This window comes from Garra rufa, chromosome 18 (genome assembly GCF_049309525.1).
Source record: "Garra rufa chromosome 18, GarRuf1.0, whole genome shotgun sequence".
Taxonomy (NCBI): Eukaryota; Metazoa; Chordata; class Actinopteri; order Cypriniformes; family Cyprinidae; genus Garra; species Garra rufa.
In genome coordinates, this window is record NC_133378.1 from 17,112,541 (window position 1) to 17,134,603 (window position 22,063).

Here is a 22,063-nt window from a genome sequence, read left to right on the forward strand (position 1 = left end):
AAGCAATATAAGTGATAAATATTACCATTCTGTAGAATATTCTTATATTTCACTTTTACTTGTTCCTATATTCTAGTGGGTCCTGTTGTGACTCTAATGTGAAAGAGGATTCCCTTTTCTCTTCCCTGTAATATAATATAATTCCCTTTAAAATAATATAATTTTAGTCTCTTGAAAAGAGACTCTGAAATAATCTGTTTGTTTGTTTATAACAGCAACCAAAAAAAGGGAAGAGCAAATATAATATAATATAATATAATATAATATAATATAATATAATATAATATAATATAATATAATAACTTACGAGTTTAATTTGTCTCCTTCGACATGTTCGCCGACCAATCAAAGAGTTGCCGATCAATGTTTCTACTATCGATACGTAGCCCCTTTTAAGCCACCCAGTGATCTCAGATTACTTCATCCAGCTATACTAATCATCAACAACAGGTGCGTTCGGAGAACCGGAAAAGCGAGCTCATAGTTAGCGCGATGATTTGATCTTGGATGTGTCATTTGATCTTGGATGTAGTAAGCGAGGTACGAAGAACGGACCCCTGATCTGTCAACTATTCTGGTTCAAGACAAAAACAAGACGAAAAACTCCCATCTCATTTTCTCCTCCAACTTCAAAATCATCCTACATCGCTGCAGAAGTACCAACCCAGTGTTTACAAGTGAACATGCAAAGAAGATCAAACACCCTTTACAAAAAAGGTAAAACAGCGATGTAGGACAATTTTGAAGTTAGATGAGAAAATAAGATGGAAGTTTTTTGACATACCCTAACTGTCATGAACTGGAATACACAGAGTTCACGCAAAGCTGGACACCACAAGCGTTAAAAAGTATATAAATTGTAAATTCTTTTTAGAAAATAACTGATCGTTTCACTAGATAAGACCCTTCTTCCTCGGCTGGGATCATTTAGAGCACTTTGATGCTGCTTTTAAGCTGCATTTTGGAAGTTCAAACTCGGGGGCACCATAGAAGTCCATTATATGGAGAAAAATCCTGAAATGTTTCCTCAAAAAACATAATTTCTTTACGACTGAAGAAAGAAAGACATGAACATCTTGAATGAATACTATTATTAAACTACTCGTTTAATATTTTATTTTGTTGCAATTTGTTCAAAGCGCATCATGTTTCCATTTAATAGTAAATCTCCTACAACACAAATGCCTCATTTTTTTTCGAAGTGCCATCCCCCATTCATCTCTGGAGGGCTTTGTTCTTCCTTACTTATCTTGAAGGTTGTGAGGAGTGGACTTTAAACTTAGTTGAACTAGCTGGAGACATGTTCTATGTGCGATGCCTTTGGCCATTTGATTCCTTCTCCAGTGTGTGACCTGCTTTTGAAAAGCACGCAGTGGGCAGTCCACAATCAAGTTGTTTTAATATGTTTTCATAATTTTAATCAAATTGTAATAGCTTTTTCCATTTCTGAAATGACTAATGTTACACCATCAGGGATGTTACCCAATAAATTATATTATCCAATTATGTAATAGCTAAAATTTCACAACCTGATTGTTAAAATCAAGTTCCATTCTTTATGATTACCATCAAATACCATATTTTACTCAACAAAATGAAAGCGAGGTGAAACCCTAGAATGGTATTCAAGCAGGAATCTCTCTGTCTCTCTTTCTCTCATGTGACAGATCCAGGGCTTTAATGTTGCTGGGAAGGATTTCTCTTACGCCAGTGACTGTGCTAGTTTCTTCACTCCTGGTATCTGGATGGGGCTTGTCACATCTCTTCTCATGGTGCTGGTTCTCACTTACGGCCTGCATATGATCATGCAGCTTCGCACTATGGACCGCTTCGACGACCCCAAGGGTCCTGCCATCTCTGTTCCCCAGACTGAGTAAAACACACAGAGCCAGTTTCCTTTCTCATCCTCACAGCACTAGTGTTTACTTTGGTTATAGATTTCACAAATGTTATTAATGTCTTGTCATTGGGGTGCTGCTGGATTTTTTTTTTCTTTTCTTTTTTTTCTGTGTGTGTGAATGTGAAAATCATTCTATTAATAAGCATGCTTATGGATGAATCTCAGGAATACATGTCCAGATCATATTAGAACAAAAAAGGGAATATATATTGCGTAAACAAGGATATTTTTTTAGGATTGTTAAGATGTTTTGCATTGTGACATTCGTGTTACAAGCACAAGCTCCCCTAAATTCACATTATGGTTTATTTTTGGGTCTTTGTTCATTTTTCATTTTTATTATTGTCAGTGTTGATCCTAGATGTGTGATGCAAAGCATTTTAACTCAAGTACATACATTAAAGGCATTAAATGCATTTAATACATTTCAACTTACAGTGCAAAAGTTTTAATAGTACTAAAATAGACTTCTTTTTATGCAGAATATAATTTCCCGAGCATGTCTTTGACAAGTTTTGTGAGATTCATTCTTGAGACTTTATTGGACTAAAGATCTAAAAATCTTAAAAGATCTTTTTTTTTTCTTCCCACAGAATAACCTTATTGTATTTGCAAATTGACACTGTACACTTTACATTAAATATTAATGGTATAAGATAAATATCCTATAACAGACAGCTTAATGTTTTGTGTGCTATAACTGTAAATATGAAAAGAGAACTTTTTTTTGCTGTGTAAGTTATTAGAGTAAATATTAAAATTAAATATTTATTGGTGGTGTGCATGTATGTTTATATACAGTTTTTGTTTTTGAGTTTCTCTGCTGTTTCCCACATATTTCTGTGGTCTGGGTGTGTGTCCATAGATGTTTCTGTGAGTTGTGAGAACTGACATGTTTTTTGACCAAGTTGCAGTGCACTGTATTAAATATTAGGGGGAAAAAGAGTACCAGAAACATTCCCATATTTTGTTTTTCTTTGTGTGCTATTATGTAGTAAATCATTTGCACAAATAGCTCTCATAAATGATGTTTTACGTTGATGGCACAAGTCACATAAATAAAAGGCTACCTGTTGTCATGTTTTGCAGGTGTATGCTATTGAATGTGTATATTGTGCCAGTGTTTAATAAACTTAATTGAGACATAAATGGAATGACATTTTTGATCTCAAATGTTATGTAGTTTTAGCTGACAGTTTGTGGTTATGAATGTTTGTATATGGTTATGATCTAGGGCGCATGGTAAGGCCACCTGCATACTGTAGAGTAACCTGTGTAAATTGAATCAAAACTGCCAGACACATCAGAGATTTTAATGTGCTGCTTTATAATGGCCTATTTGCATACATGAAATTTTCAAGATTAAAGAAAGAAAAATAAATAAATCTGAAGATACAGTCTCCTCTCATCCAGTTGGAGCCTTACATAGTCCTTCTCTAAATCACATTTTAGATCAAACTTTTACTGCTTCTTTGACAGCTAATTATAATAATAATTTGATGTTCATGTTGATATCATGTCTATTCATAATGCATAAATCTGATTTTCTCTTGACAGAACTATGTATGCGCATTTAGTTTCATATAGTCCAGCTTAGCCATTATGGTGAGGAATTCATGAAGTCCCTGATGAGTCCCAGCCTCCCCCTCAGAGAGAGGAACGCACAGGATGTGCTATTTGACTAATAAGCCCCAGAAGATGAAATGATGAATTTAATCCCGCAGTGTGCATGCCAGAGGCCACACTGGCCATTTTGGTGGTAACAGGACAAAAAAGCCTTGGGAGAACCTAAGCTACTCTTGTAGAGCCAGTTCTCTTTTGACTAAAAATTTAAATTTCAACATAAACGTTAACAACATTAATTACAAGTTTACTTTAAATTGATCCTATTTGCATTTAGAGATAGGTACGGTGCCCGCCAGGGGACACCTTCGGTTCACTTATGTTTGTCGTGGCCACGACATAATATCACGTTCCCACGAGTTAATATGTCGTGGCCACGACAAACATAAGTGAACCGAAGGTGTCCCCTGGCGGGCACCGTACTGATAGGCTAATCCTGGGTTACTATGGTCACGCAGGTTTATGTATTAAACTCATGGCCTCGAGAAATGCATGTTGTTTCCTCAACATAAGGATGTCGTTACCTCGACAAAATGATCTCGTGGCCACGACATAATATGACGTTCCCAGGAGTTTATATGTCATGGCCACGACAAACATAAGTGAACCGAAGGTGTCCCCTGGCGGGCACCGTACTAATGAAAAAAAAAAAAAAAAAAAAAAAAATTAAACTACCTACACTATTAAAAAATAAAGGTGCTTTAAAAGGTTCATCACAGCCATGCCATAGAAGAACCATTTTTGGTTCCACAAAGAACCATCTCTTTCTTATCTTTGTGTAATCTTTCACACAAAGAAGGTTTTGTTAAACAGAAAGGTTTTTCAAATGTTAAAGATTCTTTATGGAACCATTTAAACAAAAAGGTTTCTTCTATGACATCATGAAGCACCTTTATTTTTAAGCGTGTAAAATGAGTTGTGGTGCACAAGTTAACACTATGACCCGACATAAAAGCTCATTTTTAACCCTATACTTACCCTATTCAGTCAGTACAATCTCTTATTTTAAGAGGGGGATTGATATCATTTTTCATTAACTCTTAAAAATAAAGGTGCTTTAAAGGTTCTTCACAGCGATGCCATATAAGAACCATTTTTGGTTCCACAAACAACCATTCAGACAAAGGTTCTTTAAAGAATCATCTCTTAGCTTTTTATAATCTGAAGAACCTTTCGCCTTCAGATGTTAAAGGTTCATTATGGAACCATTTAGACAAAAAAAGGTTCTTCTATGGCATCGTGAAGTACCTTTATTTTTAAGAGTGTAAAATGACTTTTGGTGCACAAGTTAACACTATGACCAAACATAAAAGCTCATTTTTAATCTTTACTTACTCTATTCAGTTAATACAATCCCTTATGTTAAGAGGGTGAATAATGTATAATTTCGCATTAACTCTTAATCGCATTAACCTTTTGTGAAACAGAAAGGTTCTTCAGATGTTAAAGGTTCTTTATGGAACCATTTAGACAAAAAAGGTTCTTCTATGGCATCTCTGCAAGTTGATAATAAACAGCCAGTTTCTTCTTTGTTTTTTCACAAGCTTGCAAAGAAAGGCTTACTAAAACGAAGTTACTGGGTTGTCCTTTTTAACGTTTTTTTGGGTTGGTAGATGCAAAAAGTCAGATTGTCATGATATATCTCCTTTAAAAAGCAAAAATGTTTGAATTCATGGATTACATTTGTCCGATTCTGGAGCTATATCTGCTGCCATTCTGTGTTGCACTGACCAATTCTGATGAAAGAGAATGGAGAACCTGTTGTGAATCCTTACAGGTAAGGAAAAATTTTTTTTTGTAAAATCCAACAGTTTACCTTACTTAGATATAATTAATCTTTACTTAGTTGTTATACTTACTAGGTATTATTAACTAACAGCTAATTTCAAGGCAAATAAAACAATTTACTTACTGTTTTGCATTCAGTCATTTCCCAAAGTCATTTTGAATGTTGAATTGTCAAGAGAGAACATCACATAAACTGACTTCATAAATTATAGGTTAATTTTCCTAAAATATTTTTTTGTTTGATCTCACCATTATAGTTAGTTAATGATCCCTTTGGTTGGGCACTTGGAACTTTATAAAACTCTCTTTCTATTGATGCAACAATGCAACATGAAATCACAGTTATTTGGTTTCAAAAAAAGAGAAGTAGCAAATAGATTAAAAAAAGTGATCTAACTTTTAAATGATTCATTAACTATTGTACTTTCTATGTTGATTAATTTTATTGCTTTTCATAAACACTTTGTAAAGCTGATATAAAACTGTAATATTTGTGGCAATACCTCGCAATCAACCACACTTGAGTCACACACAGATTTCAACATTCAGCACACTAAACACAACAATGGTAACAACTCAATTTTATTTATTTTTATTAATTGTAACAATAACAATTTCATTTGCTCTATTTGTTGTGCTACTACTAACATAAGACAGCAAATACAGTTGCCAAATAAAAACAACAACATTAAAACAAAGCAACTGCATGATTCAATCTTGCCGCAATAACGCTGTCAGTAATTCTGAGTTGCATAGTTACTCTCAATGCTCAGATCACAGTGCAGCAGTATCATTAGCTGCTATGTCACTGGGCTGTCACCCACCTGACAGAACTGAAACATTTGTGTGTCACTATACTATTGTGTCTTATACGATAGCCATCTGCTATTGTTTCTCACTTTCCTTGACTAACTTAGTCTGCAGTAATTTGAAAATAGTGTTTATGATGCCCACAACAATATTATGTAGTTACAAGAAGAGCTCTCTGAAAAGATTAGCATGATGTACCTAAATAACACAAGAGAAAATACTCTCTCAGTGTCACACAGTCACCTGCCTCACCAGCCTCTCCAGCCACATTCACCTGTTCATAGTCACCTGATTTCTGATTGCACTGGAACCACTTACCTGCACCACACAAAAGACACGTTCACCTCTCACTCTGAGGCTGGTCTCAAGGTCTCAACACTGGAACTTACCTGTCTCTGCTTGTTGTCTGGATCTCTTGCTCTCTCTCATCGATGTTCTGGAAAGAAAAAAAGGATCTTCGCTCAGATAAGACTGTATCTTACATGCTTCCTGTTGATTGCACTGCCTTACCTGCTGATTTCTGCTAATAAAAGCTATATTTAAACTTACCTCGCCTTTGCCTCATCCAAGTGTGACAGAAGACCAGCCCTGCAAAAACTACAATTGATGGACTATGGATACCCGAGCACCAACACCACCGGACCAATTCGCAGATCTAGTTCGTTCACTCCGCGAGTCACTCCTTCCTCCTCCCACCGTTTCTCCTCCATCTGCATGTCCCATGGCTCATCCAGCGACCTACTCTGGAGAGGCAGCCACGTGCAACAGGTTTCTACTACAATGTTCATTGTACTTTGAGCTCCATCCTCACCAGACCTACAATGGGGCAACGCTCTGTGGACTTAAGACAATTCTTTAATCTACTCGGCCACCAGCTTTTTGAAGCACTTTAAGGACGTTTTCAGCCAAGCTACCACTGAAATCTCTGTGCATGATGAACTATGACTATGGCAAGCCAATTTAACAATCCATGACTATACTCTCTGTTTTTGCACCCTAGCGGCCAGCAGTGGATTGAATGAGACTGCCCTCCTTTCAGCTTACCGACTTGGATTGAACTCACTGGTTCATCAGCACATGGCCATTTATGAAGATTCGGTGGGCTTGGAGAGTTTTCTGCAGAAGGCAACCCACATCTCTCAACACATCAGCCCTCATTCTCCTCAAACTCTCTCCAGAGTACCAGGCGTTCCGGGAGGTATTCAACAAGGTCGTTGCCACTCACCTACCACCTCATTGGCCATGGGAATGTCCCACTTCCTTTGGTCCAGTCCCACTTCCTCTGGTCCCGGACGCGGCACTCGCTGGATTTTGGAATGTAGATGGAGTTGATCAACACCCCAAAGCTTAACAGTCATTATTACCTCTTTATGGGTCGACATTTTATTCTGTAACGTTACACAGTTTTCCATATCTATGATTTGATGCTGTTTTATGTCTGATGATTGTTAGATTACATGTGGAAGCATCTGTTGTTTCGGTTTCTTCACTTGTGTTTTGGAAATTCTGTTCAGAATGTGTGTAATAGCGTCCTTAGCGTATAACAATGAAAGCATGGATTCACAGAGCACAAGTAGAGCTCAACGATAAGTATAAGTCAAGTATACTTAAATGTCATTTTAAGTGTATTCCTGAGAAGTACGTACATAAAAAAGTAGACTGAAAGTATACTTTTGTATTTTTGAGTTTTTAAAAAGTATACTGCTAGTATAACTCTACGAGTCAATTGTTCAATGCATTGCTCAAGGAATGAAATAAAGCAAAATTCAAAAATGCTTTATTGTATTTTCACAGACAAGGGTACTGTAGACATTTTGTTAATTTGAAAGATAGACTGGAACACAATAAGTAGAGGCCCTTCATTGTAAACTTCCTTATTTCCTAAATATGTAAATTGAAAATATTTTTAATAAATGAATATATAACCAGACAAATTAAACCTATATAAGTCTTAAATCTACACAAATTGGCTTCGTATTACACCTGTAAAATTTAATCTTTTGTTTTTATTTTGTCCTGAAAATGACAGTGATGAGATACATCATGGACTGTTGATCTTTTTCATCAAGCTTAAATATTTACTCTCCTTTTGTGTGCAGACAATCCAGGCATTGCTTCATTCTTTATTCTACCCCTTTCATGAACTCCAAGAACTCTGCAATAGAAGGATAGTGGAAAAGCATGAGAAAGAATACATTTGCAACACAGTGGGTCTCTCTTTTAAAATAAAACATTTTATTTTATTTTAACTTCAGTTTTGAATGTAACACAACGCATACTTACCATCATAATCGATTTTTCCATCATTGTTTTTGTCTCCGTCTCTCATCAGTTCCTCGATGTCATCTTCAGTGATGGTTTCACCTGTAGCTTCCAGCATCAGTTTCAGTTCATCAAGATCAATGTAACCATCTGCATTCCTGTTCAGATACAATCAAAAACCGTCACAAACACTTAAATCCACCACAGGTCGGGGGTCCGTTCTTCGTACCTTGCTTACTACATCCAGGATCAAATGACACATCCAAGATCAAATCATCACGCTAACTATGAGCTCGCTATTCCGGTTCTCCGAACGCACCTGTTGTTGATGATTAGTATAGCTGGATGAAGTTATTTGAGATCACTGGGTGGCTTAAAAGGGGCTACGTATCGATAGTAGAAACATTGATCGGCAACGCTTTGATTGGTCGGCGAACATGACGAAGGAGCGAGCTCAGTATTTTTCTGCAGCAGAGCAAGAACTCTTGATTGAGGGATTTCAGGAGTTTCAGAGTTTAATTAAAACGCAAGGGAATACTGCAAAGGCTGGAAAAGCAAGGAGAGAGGGCTGGCAAAAAGTAGTGAACAAATTAAACGCGTTAATGCTGCCCATGTTACATGTTTTTTCCTTGATATGTTATTTTATTTATATTTTTATTTTTTTATACACTACCGTTTAAAAGTTTGGGGTCAGTAAGACTTGTAATAGTCTTTAAAGAAGTCTCTTATGCTCATCAAGACTGCATTTATTTGATTAAAAATACAGAAAAAACAGTAATATTGCAAATTGTTTTTACAAAATAAAATAATGTTTTTGTTTTTTAATATATTTTAACATACTTTGAAATAGAATTTATTCCTGTGATGAAAAGCTGAATTTTTATCAGCTGTTACTCCAGTCTTAAGTGTCACACAATCCTTCAGGAATCATTCTAATATGCTGATTTATTACAGTTTTTCTCAATTGCTTAAACACATTTCTTGAAATTATGCCTCTTATTTGCGAAACTCTAAACACAAATCCACAACTCCTAACTCAATTCCCCAAACTTCTTATATTGAGGTCAAAATGAAGCTCTCCACTCAAAACAACACAATCTTGCTGAAAAACCAAACTTTGCTCTCAGACATGACACACAAATTCTCAAAAACACACACACTACAACACAGTTTTACACACTGATGAGATCAATTCAAAACAATACAACCAAAACAATCCAAATAAAAAACTTTTCACATGATGAAAACAACAAATCTATGCCTTTGCAAGTGTTTTATTCCTTAATTTAATGTACTGTAGAGTACAGTACAAAACAGCAAACAACAACAAAATATAATTTTTCTGCCCAGAATCCTGTCTTTGGTCTGGGACTGGCCAAAGAACCTCTTCAGCATCACAGGCTAAATTAGCCCTGGCCAGGCAGCAGGGGTCAAATCCTCTTGCATGCCTGATCCAACCCTGGCACTCATCAACTAAAATATATGAGACTGCTTGTTTTCTCGCCCTTGCCCTTCCTCTGTCTCTTCCACGTTGTCGTTGTCATCCACCTTCTTCTCCTCCTCTTCCTCTTTCACCTCCTACTCTTCCTCTTCAAAATTACACATTACTGTATGTGGGATACTGATTGAAAAAGACTGGATAGGATTCACAGTTACACTTGTACTGTACTAGTGGTCTGAGGAAAAAAATAAAAATGCATTACAGTGTCATTGTGAAACAGCAAAGAAAAAGAAATACGGGCACAAAGGTAAAAATAAAAATTCGAAAGTCTACTGTCAGATTTTGTAACTCCTGCGTTGTCCTCTGTCTATATGCAGTATGCTTTCCAATTGAAGGTTCAAGAGATGTACCTTTGTGCTATTTCAGAGAACTGCTTTATCATTGGTTGATATACATTATCTTCATTAGTGAAAGTCAAGATTCACTTGAATAATTCATGGAAAATTTACAAAAAGTCTAATAGAAATGTGTAGAATATATGATTGACAGTTTATAACAACTAGATCAAAAATTTTGCATTTAGGTAATGACTTATACGATGAGCTAATGACTTGATGTTTTGAGGGGTCAAACTATTGCACAGAGAACTATATCATACATTTTGAGCAACATGACAATAGCAACTGATGATGTGGGAAACCGCAGACAAATGTATCTAATCAGTTGTATGAATGTACCAAAGCAATCACAACTTGAACAGAAGAATGAGAAGCTTTTTATGATGTGCACAAGAGACTAGATGATGTGGATGTTGAACAAGTAGTTTTGACAATTTCATTTCTGATCTGAGAAATGCACCAAAGTGACTGAGAAAAACTGTAAGCTGACTTTGGCTTCTTTTAGGTTCTGATTTGTGTGTGCTAAATTTTGACTCCTAGTGTTTCCACTTGGATAATTGTGTGCTAATTGAGCTCAAACTTCACAGATTGAGTGAACAATGTTGAATGCTTGTGCTTTCTAAATGACCTCATGGTGTAAGCACTGAGAAATGTAGGGGTTTGTGTGTAGAGTTTTGCAGTAGCAGTTCACCAAATATAACTCATGTGTCAAAGCAGGGAATAGTGTTTATTGTTTAGGGAAATGGGTGTGCTTCTTCAAAAATGGCGTTATAGTTTTGAAATTTTAGTTCAAAAGACTGGTTATAGTGTTTTAGCAATTGAGAAAAACTGTATTAGAATGATCAATGTTGGATAATATCAACAGTTGTGCTGCCAAATATTTTTTGGAACCTGTCATATATATATACTTTCTTGCAAGATACTTTTCTTTTCCCACGTGAGTCAGTCCGCGTCAGTCGTGCTCTTTAACCAATCAGATGTGACCTCGCCATTTCAACCAATCATAACCCGCAAGGAGCGCAGCCTAAATCCTGTTTACATGAAATAAACCTGCTCCAGAGCAGGTTTAAGCTTGCAGAGCTGTTGCTATGACAGCAAGTCCAGGATGAGCTTCGAAGAACCAAACAATCCAAGATCATGCCAAATCGTCAACAATCAAATCCAGCTAACTTAGTTAGCGAGGTACAAAGAACGGACCCCAGTTCTCTTCGGTTTAGTTTAAGAACAAACATACTTATCAAACATTCGGAAGAGTTCTGCCAGTTCTTCCTCCGACTTTCCTTTGCTATCATCTTTCATGCATCTCACCATCATGACCAAAAACTCCTCGAAATCCACCGTACCACTGCCTGCAAAAAAAAAAAAAACAACAAAAAAAAAAACAGCATTTTAGAACTTCTTTTGGACATTTTAATTCTGCATTTTAATGGTTTCAATGCAAGCAAGGTTTCTGGAACATTATTTATTTAGTTGGCTTTAGAAAGCTTATAAATCATGTTAACAATATGCTAATCATGCTAGAAACATGTTAATCATTTTAGAAACATGTTAGCAAACCTGCTGGTCATGTTAAAAACATGATAGTAACTTCCAAGTCTAGTGACATGTTAATCATGCTAGCAACATGGTAATCATGTTAGAATTATGCTAGCAATTTGATAATCATGTTAGAAAAATGCTAGCAACTTGCTAATTATGTTAGCAACATGATAGTAACTTGCTAATCATACTAAAACGTGCTAGCAACTTGGCAATCCTGCTAGACACATGCTAGCAAATTGCTAATCATGTTAGTATCATGCCAGCAACACGTTAATTATGTTAGAAAAATGCTAGCAACATGTTAATCATGATAGACACATGCTAGCAACTTGCTAATCATGTTAGTATCATGCCAGAAACATGTTATTTATGTTAGAAACATGCTAGCAACATTTTAATCATGATAGACACATGCTAGCAACTTGCTAATCATGTTAGTATCATGCCAGCAACATGTTAATTATGTTAGAAACATGCTAGCAACATGTTAATCATGATAGACACATGCTAACAACTTGCTAATCATGTTAGTATCATGCCAGCAACATGTTAATTATGTTAGAAACATGCTAGCAACATGTTAATCATGATAGACACATGCTAGCAACTTGCTAATAATGTTAGTATCATGCCAGCAACATGTTAATCATGATAGACACATGCTAGCAACTTGCTAATCATGTTAGCAACATGATAGTAACTTGCTAATCATGTTAGTATCATGCCAGCAACATGTTAATTATGTTAGAAACATACTAGCAACATGCTAATTATGCTAGAAAATAGCTAGCAACTTGCTAATAATGTTAGAAACATGCTAGCAACTTGATAATCATGTTAGAAACATGCTAGCAACTTGCTAATTATGTTAGCAACATGATTGTAACTTGCTAATCATATTAAACATGCTAACAACTTGGTAATCCTGCTAGACACGTGCTAGCAACTTGCTAATTATGTTAGCAACATGATAGTAACTTGCTAATCATACTAAAACGTGCTAGCAACTTGGTAATTATGTTAGAATCATGCTAGCAACATGTTAATCATGATAGACACATGTGAGCAACTTGGTAATCATGTTAGACACATGCTAGCAACTTGCTAATCATGTTAGTATCATGCCAGCAACATGTTACAGTTTTTTACAGACGCTAGGACACATTTCTCAATACTTAGGTCACTTTTGCAAAACTCTTCACACAATTCTCCTAACTGACTTTCAGCTTGGCAAAGCAGTTCATTTCACATTCAAAATGCACTACAACTACCAAAACACTTTATTCAGGTCTCAAATAAACTTATTCTTCCAGAACACTAGCAAAGGTTGACAGCCGACAAACACACTTTGTCACCCACAAAACAATGAGCTAAAAAACACTAACAACATGTAGCATTACACACTGTTTTCTTGTGTAAAACAAGGAAACATCTGTTTATAATTGCAATATATATTGTTTATAACTGCAATATATGTTACTGGAATGAATCAGACATGATGCAGAATTCGTCAATATTTTATGTTGTTTATTTATTTTTTATTTTTTGTTACTAAGTAATTCCAAAATACAAGAATTTGTATACACACCATCCACTGATACAGATAAAAAAGTAATGCTAATCTACTGCATTTTTAGATTTGAAATATGTTTCAATAAAATATTGCTGTTGAATTTTGCTGTCTTATTCAGTTTTGCATTATGGTATTGTTTGGAACATAAGTTTAACAGTTTTGAAAACAGTATGTAAGCATGTGCAAAATGTGCTGTATGTACAAAGATTTTTGGCAGTTGTTGTGTCTGAGTGAGAAAAGAATTCATGAAATTTGAGAGATGTAGTCATTGAATGCATTCTGTGCCAAAACAATGATAATTGATCCTCAGTTTAGTCCACATAGACTTCTGTTGTGCTCACTGTGTGAAGAGTTTTGCAAAAGTGACCTAAGTATTGAGAAATGTGTCCTAGCGTCTGTAAAAAACTGTAATTATGTTAGAAACATGCTAGCAACTTGCTAATAATGTTAGAAACATGCTTGCAACTTACTAATCTTGCTAGAATCATGCTGGAAACATGCTAGCAACTTGCTAATAATGTTAGAAACATGCTAACAACTTAATCTTGCTAGAATCATGCCAGAAACATGCTAGCAACTTGATAATCATGTTAGAATCATGCTAGCAACTTACTAATGATGATAGTTCTTGGCTTATTAAATATCAGGTCACTTTCTACGAAAGCACTTTTTGTAAATGATATGATCACTTATCATAAGCTAGATGTGCTCTGTTTGACAGAAACCTGGCTAAAACCAGATGATTACATTATTTTAAATGAGGCTACCCCCAAATTACTGTTACAAACCTGTGCCACGTGTAAAAGGTAAGGGGGGAGGTGTTTGCACAATTTATAGCAATATAGCAATATTTATAGCAATTTCTCAGAGAACAGGCTTTAAGTATAACTCGTTTGAAGTAATGGTGCTCCATAAAACATTATCCAAAGAATCAAGTATTAATGATAAATCTCCTGTGACATTTATACTGGCTACTGTATACAGGCCACCAGGGCACCAAACAGACTTTATTAAAGAATTTGCTGATTTTCTATCCGAATTAGTGTTGGCTGCAGATAAAGTCTGGTAACACTTTCTATGAAGCCCCTATTTATAATACATTATGAGGGTATTTCTAAGGCATTATAATGAATGCATAATGCATTATAATAAACCTTGTAAAATGTTATATTATCTCATAAATACTCATGACAACAATTATAATACATTATAATACTTGAGTATTTGAGGTTATAACTTTTAAGATTATGATTATTTATAACACACATATTTAATCTACCTAATTTACAGTGGACTATATCATATTACATTTATTTTTTTCATTTATATTATATTTTATTTTGATGGTCCCCTTAGTCTATTTACTATACGCAACTTTTCAACTACATGTCAACTAACACTCCTTAGAATATTAGTAGACTTAGGTTAAGGTTAGGCTAGGTAGTAGAAGGTTTACATGCTTGCAAAGTTACTTATAATCAGTTTGTCATTTGGGGAACCAAAAATACAGTGTTAGCATATATTTTGCATACTAATTTAAAAATTAATACATAAAAATTACTGTTAGCTGACATGCAGTTGCAGAGTTACTTATAAAAAGCTGTCTAAAGGGTACCATCAAAATAATCAAACTGATAATACTAATGTGTCATATTACACATTTATCTCATCTAATACCTGATCTTATGGCTCTTTGAGAAATATTATAATTACTTATAAGTGGTCTTTGTATGCTTTAAGTAAAGTGACATGAGAAAGATGGCAAGATATGAGACTTATAATATGTTATAACTATGGAGGAGGTAATCATACTGTTAAAAGCTATAACCACTAATAAGTAAAACATTATAATACATTAAGACTGTTCTTATGAATACTCATAAGATGATACAACATATTATAAGTTTTTTTATAATGTATTATTAATGTATTATAATGCCTTAAGAATACCCTTATCATTTATTATAAATACAGGCTTCATAGAAAGTGTTACCAATATCTCAGATCATTATCTAGTCTCGTTTATACTCCAGATAACTAAAACTGTAAAACTAACTCCTCGCTATAAGTACGGTAGAACCATTACTTCTACCACAAGAGACTGCTTTGTAAGTAACCTTCCTGATTTATCTGAATTCCTCAGCATATCCGATAGCTCAGGAAAACTTGATGAAGCAACAGAAACTATTGACTCTCTTTTTTCTAGCACCTTAGATATAGTTGCTCCTCTGCGGTTAAGAAAAATTAAAGAAAACAGTCCGACGCCGTGGTATACTGAACACACTCGCGCACTGAAGAGAGCACGACGAAAAATGGAACGCAGCTGGAAGAAAACAAAACTAGAGGTTTTCCGTACAGCCTGGCGTGAATGTAACACATCCTATAGAAAAGCATTAAAAACTGCTAGATCAGATTATGTTTCATCTTTCTTAGAAGAAAACAAACATAACCCTAGGTATTTATTTAATACAGTGGCTAAATTAACGAAGAATAAAGCACCAACAGGTGCTGAATTTTCCCAACAGCACAGCAGTAATGACTTCATGAACTATTTTACTACCAGGATAGATACTATTAGAGATAAAATTGTAACTATGCAGCCATCCGCTAAAGTATCACATCAGATATGCTATAGATCTCCTGAGGAACAATTCCATGCATTTTCAACTATAGGAGAGGAAGAGTTGTATAAACTTATTAAATCATCTAAACCAACAACATGGATGTTAGACCCAATTCCATCTAAGCTACTAAAAGAGGTGCTTCCAGAAGTCATAGATCCTTCTTCTTTAGGATATGTCCCCAAAACTTTCAAACTGGCTGTTATTAAGCCTCTAATTAAAAAACCTCAACTTGATCCCAATGAATTAAACAATTACAGACCAATTTCAAATCTCCCTTTTCTGTCAAAGATACTAGAAAAGGTAGTGTCCTCACAATTGTGTTCTTTCTTAGAGAAAAATGGTATCTGTGAGGATTTCCAGTCAGGTTTTAGACCGTATCATAGTACTGAGACTGCTCTTATTAGAGTTACAAATGATCTTCTCCTGTCATCCGATCGTGGATGCATCTCTCTATTAGTACTACTGGATCTTAGTGCTGTGTTAGACACTATTGACCACAATATTCTTTTAAATAGACTTGAAAATTATGTTGGCATTAGTGGTAGTGCACTGGCTTGGTTCGAATCGTACTTATCTGACCGGCATCAATTCGTAGCAGTGAATGACGAGGTATCATTTCAATCACAAGTGCAGTATGGAGTACCTCAAGGCTCAGTACTAGGGCCATTACTTTTTACATTTTATATGTTACCCTTGGGAGACATCATTAGGAAACATGGTGTTAGCTTTCACTGTTTTGCTGATGATACACAGCTCATTATTTCTTCACGGACTGGTGAAACATACCAATTTGAAAAACTAACAGAATGCATAGTTGAAATAAAAAATTGGATGGCAAGAAATTTTTTACTGCTAAATGCTGAAAAAAACAGAAGTGTTAATTATTGGACCTAAAACCTTTGCATGTAATAATTACCTAAAACACAGTCTAATACTCAATGACTGCTCTGTCAATTCATTATCATCAGTCAGGAACCTAGGTGTGCTATTCGATAACAATCTTTCCTTCGAAAGCCACATTTAGCATTTGCAAAACCGCATTTTTTCATTTAAAAAATATATCGAAATTACGACCTATGCTCACGATGTCAAATGCAGAAACGTTAATCCATGCGTTCATGACCTCAAGGATAGATTATTGTAATGCTTTATTGGGTGGTTGTTCTGCACGCTTAATAAACAAACTCCAGCTGGTCCAAAATGCAGAAGCTAGAGTTCTTACTAGAACCAGAAAGTATGACCATATTAGCCCGGTTCTGTCAACACTGCACTGACTCCCTATTAAACATCGTATAGATTTTAAAAGCTAATTACTTATAAAGCCCTGAATGGTTTAGCTCCTCAGTACTTGAGCGAGCTCTTATCATATTATAGTCCCTCACGTCCGCTGCGTTCTCAAAATTCCGGCAATTTGATAGTACCTAGAATATCAAAATCAACTGCGGGCGGCAGATCTTTTTCACATTTAGCGCCCAAACTCTGGAACAATCTACTGTTCGGGAGGCAGACACACTCTGTCAGTTTAAATCTAGATTAAAGACCCATCTCTTTAACCTGGCCTACTCTTAATACATTTCATAATCCATTAAAGGATTGTTAGGCTGCATTTTAAAACACCTGATGTACTCGTTGCATCAGAAGAAGAATGCCATCTACGCTAATACTAGTATCTTTCCTTCTTATTCCGAGGTCACCGTAGCCACCGATCATGTATCCAGATCAGACGTTCACTGCATTCCCCTGGATCCAGTCTGTACCCATCAGCACCCAGAGATATCCTTTACAGCCCTGAATGTCAGCAGAGACCACATCAACTAGATGAGCCCCAGAGACAGATCATCAGTGAAGACCCCATCACCTAGACGGCCATCGACGCAAGACTGCGAAAATCAGATGAGTCCTCTCCAATCTGATTTTGTGGCAACTTGGAACTCTTGCATCTACATTAATATTAGTCTGTTTGTTTCTTATTCCCAGGTCACCATAGCCACCAGATCCAGTCCGTATCCAGATCAGATGGTCACTGCAGTCCCCCGGATCCAGTCCAAACCAAGAGCAGATGGCGGATCAACACCTACAGCCGAATGTCAGTGGATACCGTGTCAACTAGATGAGCCCCAGAGACAGATCATCAAGAAAGAACTCCTACCCTAAACGGCCACCGGCACAAGGCCATGGGAACCAGATGAGTCATCCCCAATTTGACTTTGTTGCAATATGGAACTCTTGCATTATTATTGACATTTTACTTTATTTAAAACTGTAAGGTTGCTTTGACACAACTTGTATTGCAAAAAGTGCTGTATAAATAATCTTGACTTGACTTGACTTGACTTGACTAATCATGCTAGAATCATGCTGGAAACATGCTAGTAACATGCTTATCATGCCAGAAACATTATTTCAAACATTAAGCTTTTAAAACTACTTTGAACTTCAAATTATTTCAGACTGAAAACCCTCAAACTTAAAACTTTTGAAACTTGGAAATCTTTTTAAACTGTTCAAACTTTTTTATTAAACTTTCTAGTCCAGCTTTCTCAAGTCAACTTCAAAGTTTGTCTTGACAAACTTTTTTTTATCTAGTTCTAGATTGTTCTGCTCTTTACCATCCTCATCCACTTCATCAATCATCTCCTGGAGTTCTTCCGGTGTGGGGTTCTGGCCCAGCATCCTCATCACCTTCCCAAGCTCCTTAGTGCTAATACAGCCATCCTCTGCGTCCTGAACGAAAATATCAAATGCTGCGCGGAACTCTACAAAACATGAACACAGACCTTTAGTCATGTACAGTACAGTTTCTTTCTCATAAACCACCTAATGATATTGATGTTGTGAGTCAATTTAGTAAATCATTTTTGCTCATAGGCTATAAATAATGTTGTTGTTTTTATTAGTTTGGCATAAGTATTAAATTCAGGTAGTTTTGCAATGTTAAAAGGGTTTCAAATCCAGAAACACACAGTACTGTGAAAAGGCTATTGTAACATCCCATTGTATCTAACATAATCTATAAATTGAGATAGATTTGAACAATCAATAGAAAATAAATTCTGGGGCAGGGACTTAAAATGAAAAGATTCTAATTTTCGTTGTTATTTTACATTGTTATCATTTACTTTTTCTCAGCACTGCAAAAAAGTGTAATCTATAGGCACTATAAAACATACAATGTTACACGATGTTTTTGGCCGTTTTGAGACCAAATGCTGTTTGCTGCATAATATTATACCATACCATTTTTCTGCTCATCGGTGAGCTGCTCTACCTGTTGAACACATCCAGGGGTCAATAGTCATGTCGACACATGTACACACAAACAATATACTCTACACAAAAAATTGCAGTAAAGATAAAAGGCAAAAATGCCAAAGTAAATAAATAAATGTAGTAAAACAACACGTTTATCGTTATATTTTATCAGATGCATTTAAATGTCCAAAAATGTATTAACAAAAATAAACAGGTTTTTATATGTTTTACTTCATATGAGAATATATTTCATATATGGAAGTTTAATATATGTACTTTTTTACATTTGCGTATTGGCTATTTAAATGTTGTGACCTCATTAGCAACTTGTTTGCTTTAGTCCAAATCCATATTTTATCCAAAGACACAGACTGAGGTTAGATCTGAGTAATGCGGATTACACACAGCAGATAAAGGTACTCTAGAGTTAAAAATAACAAACCGCAGATAAAGGACATGATATGAGGTGGCATAACAATGGATGGGTAATCCGGTAAAGCTAACTCATGAGACAGCTGCTTAAGTAAGAGTTACTGTCTATAGTCCCATGTCGGATCCAACACAAACCACCAGACTGGTGTGACACATAAATATGTATGAGGATGTTCCTCCCAGACTCACCGTCTCATGTACATCTCAGAGAGAGATCAGTGGAGACACACACACATACACTCAATCAGTGCTGGAATCTGACTTTGAGTGTTTTATCTTAAGTGCCTGCTTTTCCAGCATGCAGACATACATGCATGGCTGAGCAAAGCATGCCAAAATTAGCCTTGGGAGGTAGGGGGTGCTCCATGTGTAGTCATGAATGATAGGGTCTCTGCTCTCTTGAGTAGCTCCTATCTAACTCTGATAATACTCAAGAGTCAAGGTATTTTCAGCTGTCTTTTTTTAAGGCTTATGGCATAAAGTTGGCCCGCTTGAGTGATGTACTATCCTGAATTATTAACATTTACACACATAATATAACATGCATTATAATTGCATTCTAAATGTGAGTCATTGTTGCCACAATATATAATAATGTTGTAAAAGAGATTTGATTAAAAGGTACATTTATTCCATGACTTAGAAACAAGCAATTCAAATGGAAGGATTTCATTCAATTAGTTTATAAATGTTTTAATGGATAAATTGAGGTAAATGCACATTACAATTACTCTGAGAAATAAAGTCTCAAATGCGTGATATAAACTTGCAATTGTGAGTTATAAAGTCAGAATTCTGTAATTCTGAGAAATAAAGTCAGAATTGTGTGATATAAACTCGCAATGGCGAGTTAAGTTAGAATTGCATGAAATAAATTCGTAATTGCGAAGTATGTGTGTGTTATAAACTCGCAATTGAAACTGAATAGTAAGACCATGAATTACAACAAGAATAAGTAAATAAATAAATAATAATAATACTAACTACATCGCACTTTTGTGCCAATTCCAGTAACCTCAAGGGTCTAATTGGATCTTTTTATTTAAAATTAAAAACAATATATATTTATTCCACAAATCCAGAAACATGAATGTTTTTGTAAATTCGCCAGTAAACAGATGCAAAAACGTTATTGATATTATATTCAACACTAAGACGATGTCAAGGGAAAAACAAACAAAACAGAAATAACACTCTATTCTTCAAACATGCAACCATGAAAAGGTAAATATTACGATGTTATATAACTGTTACAACTATTTGTGAAAAAGTTATTGTTGCCAAACATTGTTTTATAGTCAGAAAGCCAAGAAAGTTCTATATGGAAAATTTTGCAGGAAAAAAAAAATACATAGACTCACCGCTGCCTTGTAGATATCGTTCATTGTCTGTCACCTGTGAGCAGAACTGGCGAAGTGTTGGCACTGGTGGAGAGCAGAACACAGTGCTAAATGAGCTTTATAGCAGAAGCATAGGAGAGCCTGTTCCCTCCTGCCCCTCTGAGTATGGGACGGTCCATCGCCTTCATTTGAGACTGATAAAACAACTATGTGGTCATGATGGGGGTTTAGTCAAAAATGGAAGGGCAATAAACCAGCAAACAATCTAATCTTTGTGACTGTGGAAGGAAATTTACATGCATTTATTTGTATTATACCTAAAAGGTAAAATACAAAATAAAATAAAAAAAATAGAATTGAAATAAACTGGATCCCTGGGTCATTTGTTTCTCTACCACAGAGTGACACCGAGACAAAGGCATAAATGCACTATACTAAATAAAGCAATAGCATCAGGTCAGCAGAACAGCTCCAGTATTAAAGACAAAAAAGAAACACTAGCAAACTGGATACGCACATGAACACTCTCACAAATGTATGGAAGAACATTTCCGCCACTAAATAATAATAAAAAAAGGTTATTTTAAAGGTTAAATTAAGTCAGGATTTTGTGATATAAACTCGTAGTTGTGAGTTATAAAGTTAGGCTTGCATGATATAAACTCGTAATTGTGAGTTAAAAAGACTGAATTCCCTAATTCTGAGAAATTAAGTCAAAATTTTGTGATAACTCGTAGTTGTGAGTTATAAAGTTAGAATTTCATGATATAAACTCGTAATTGTTAGTTATGCTAGAATTGCATGATATAAACGTATAATTGTGAGTTAATTCTGAGAAATTAAGTGAGGATTTTGTGATATAAACTCAGAATTGTGAGTTATAAAATTAGACTTACATGATATAAACTCGTAATTGTGTGTTATAGAGTGAGAATTCCCTAATTCTGAGAAATTAAGTCAGAATTGTGTGATATAAACTCGTAATTGTGAGTTATTATGCTAGAATTGCATTATATAAACTCGTAATTGTGAGTTATAAAGTCTTAATTCCCTACTTCTGATAAATTAAGTCAGAATT

The 22,063-nt window shown here is 35.4% G+C and overlaps 2 protein-coding genes across 2 annotated transcripts in view; one reads left to right on the plus strand and one right to left on the minus strand.

The window, feature by feature from the left end:
• The window catches only part of atp6ap1a (ATPase H+ transporting accessory protein 1a), a 15,301-nt gene extending 12,252 nt beyond the window's left edge, over positions 1–3,049 (plus strand). The window contains exon 10 of the mRNA XM_073823563.1: positions 1,668–3,049. Coding sequence (XP_073679664.1) covers positions 1,668–1,877 — 210 coding nt within the window. The 3' untranslated portion in view covers positions 1,878–3,049. The remainder of the gene's footprint in view (positions 1–1,667) is intronic.
• Positions 3,050–8,244: 5,195 nt separating this feature from the next.
• tnnc1a (troponin C type 1a (slow)) lies at positions 8,245–21,030 on the minus strand. The gene is made up of 6 exons (XM_073823379.1): positions 21,007–21,030; positions 19,199–19,229; positions 18,571–18,717; positions 11,457–11,571; positions 8,405–8,541; positions 8,245–8,276 (listed from the first exon to the last, which is right to left on the minus strand). The coding sequence occupies exons 1-6, from the start codon at positions 21,028–21,030 to the stop codon at positions 8,245–8,247; spliced, it is 486 nt and encodes a 161-aa protein (XP_073679480.1).
• Positions 21,031–22,063: the final 1,033 nt, after the last annotated feature.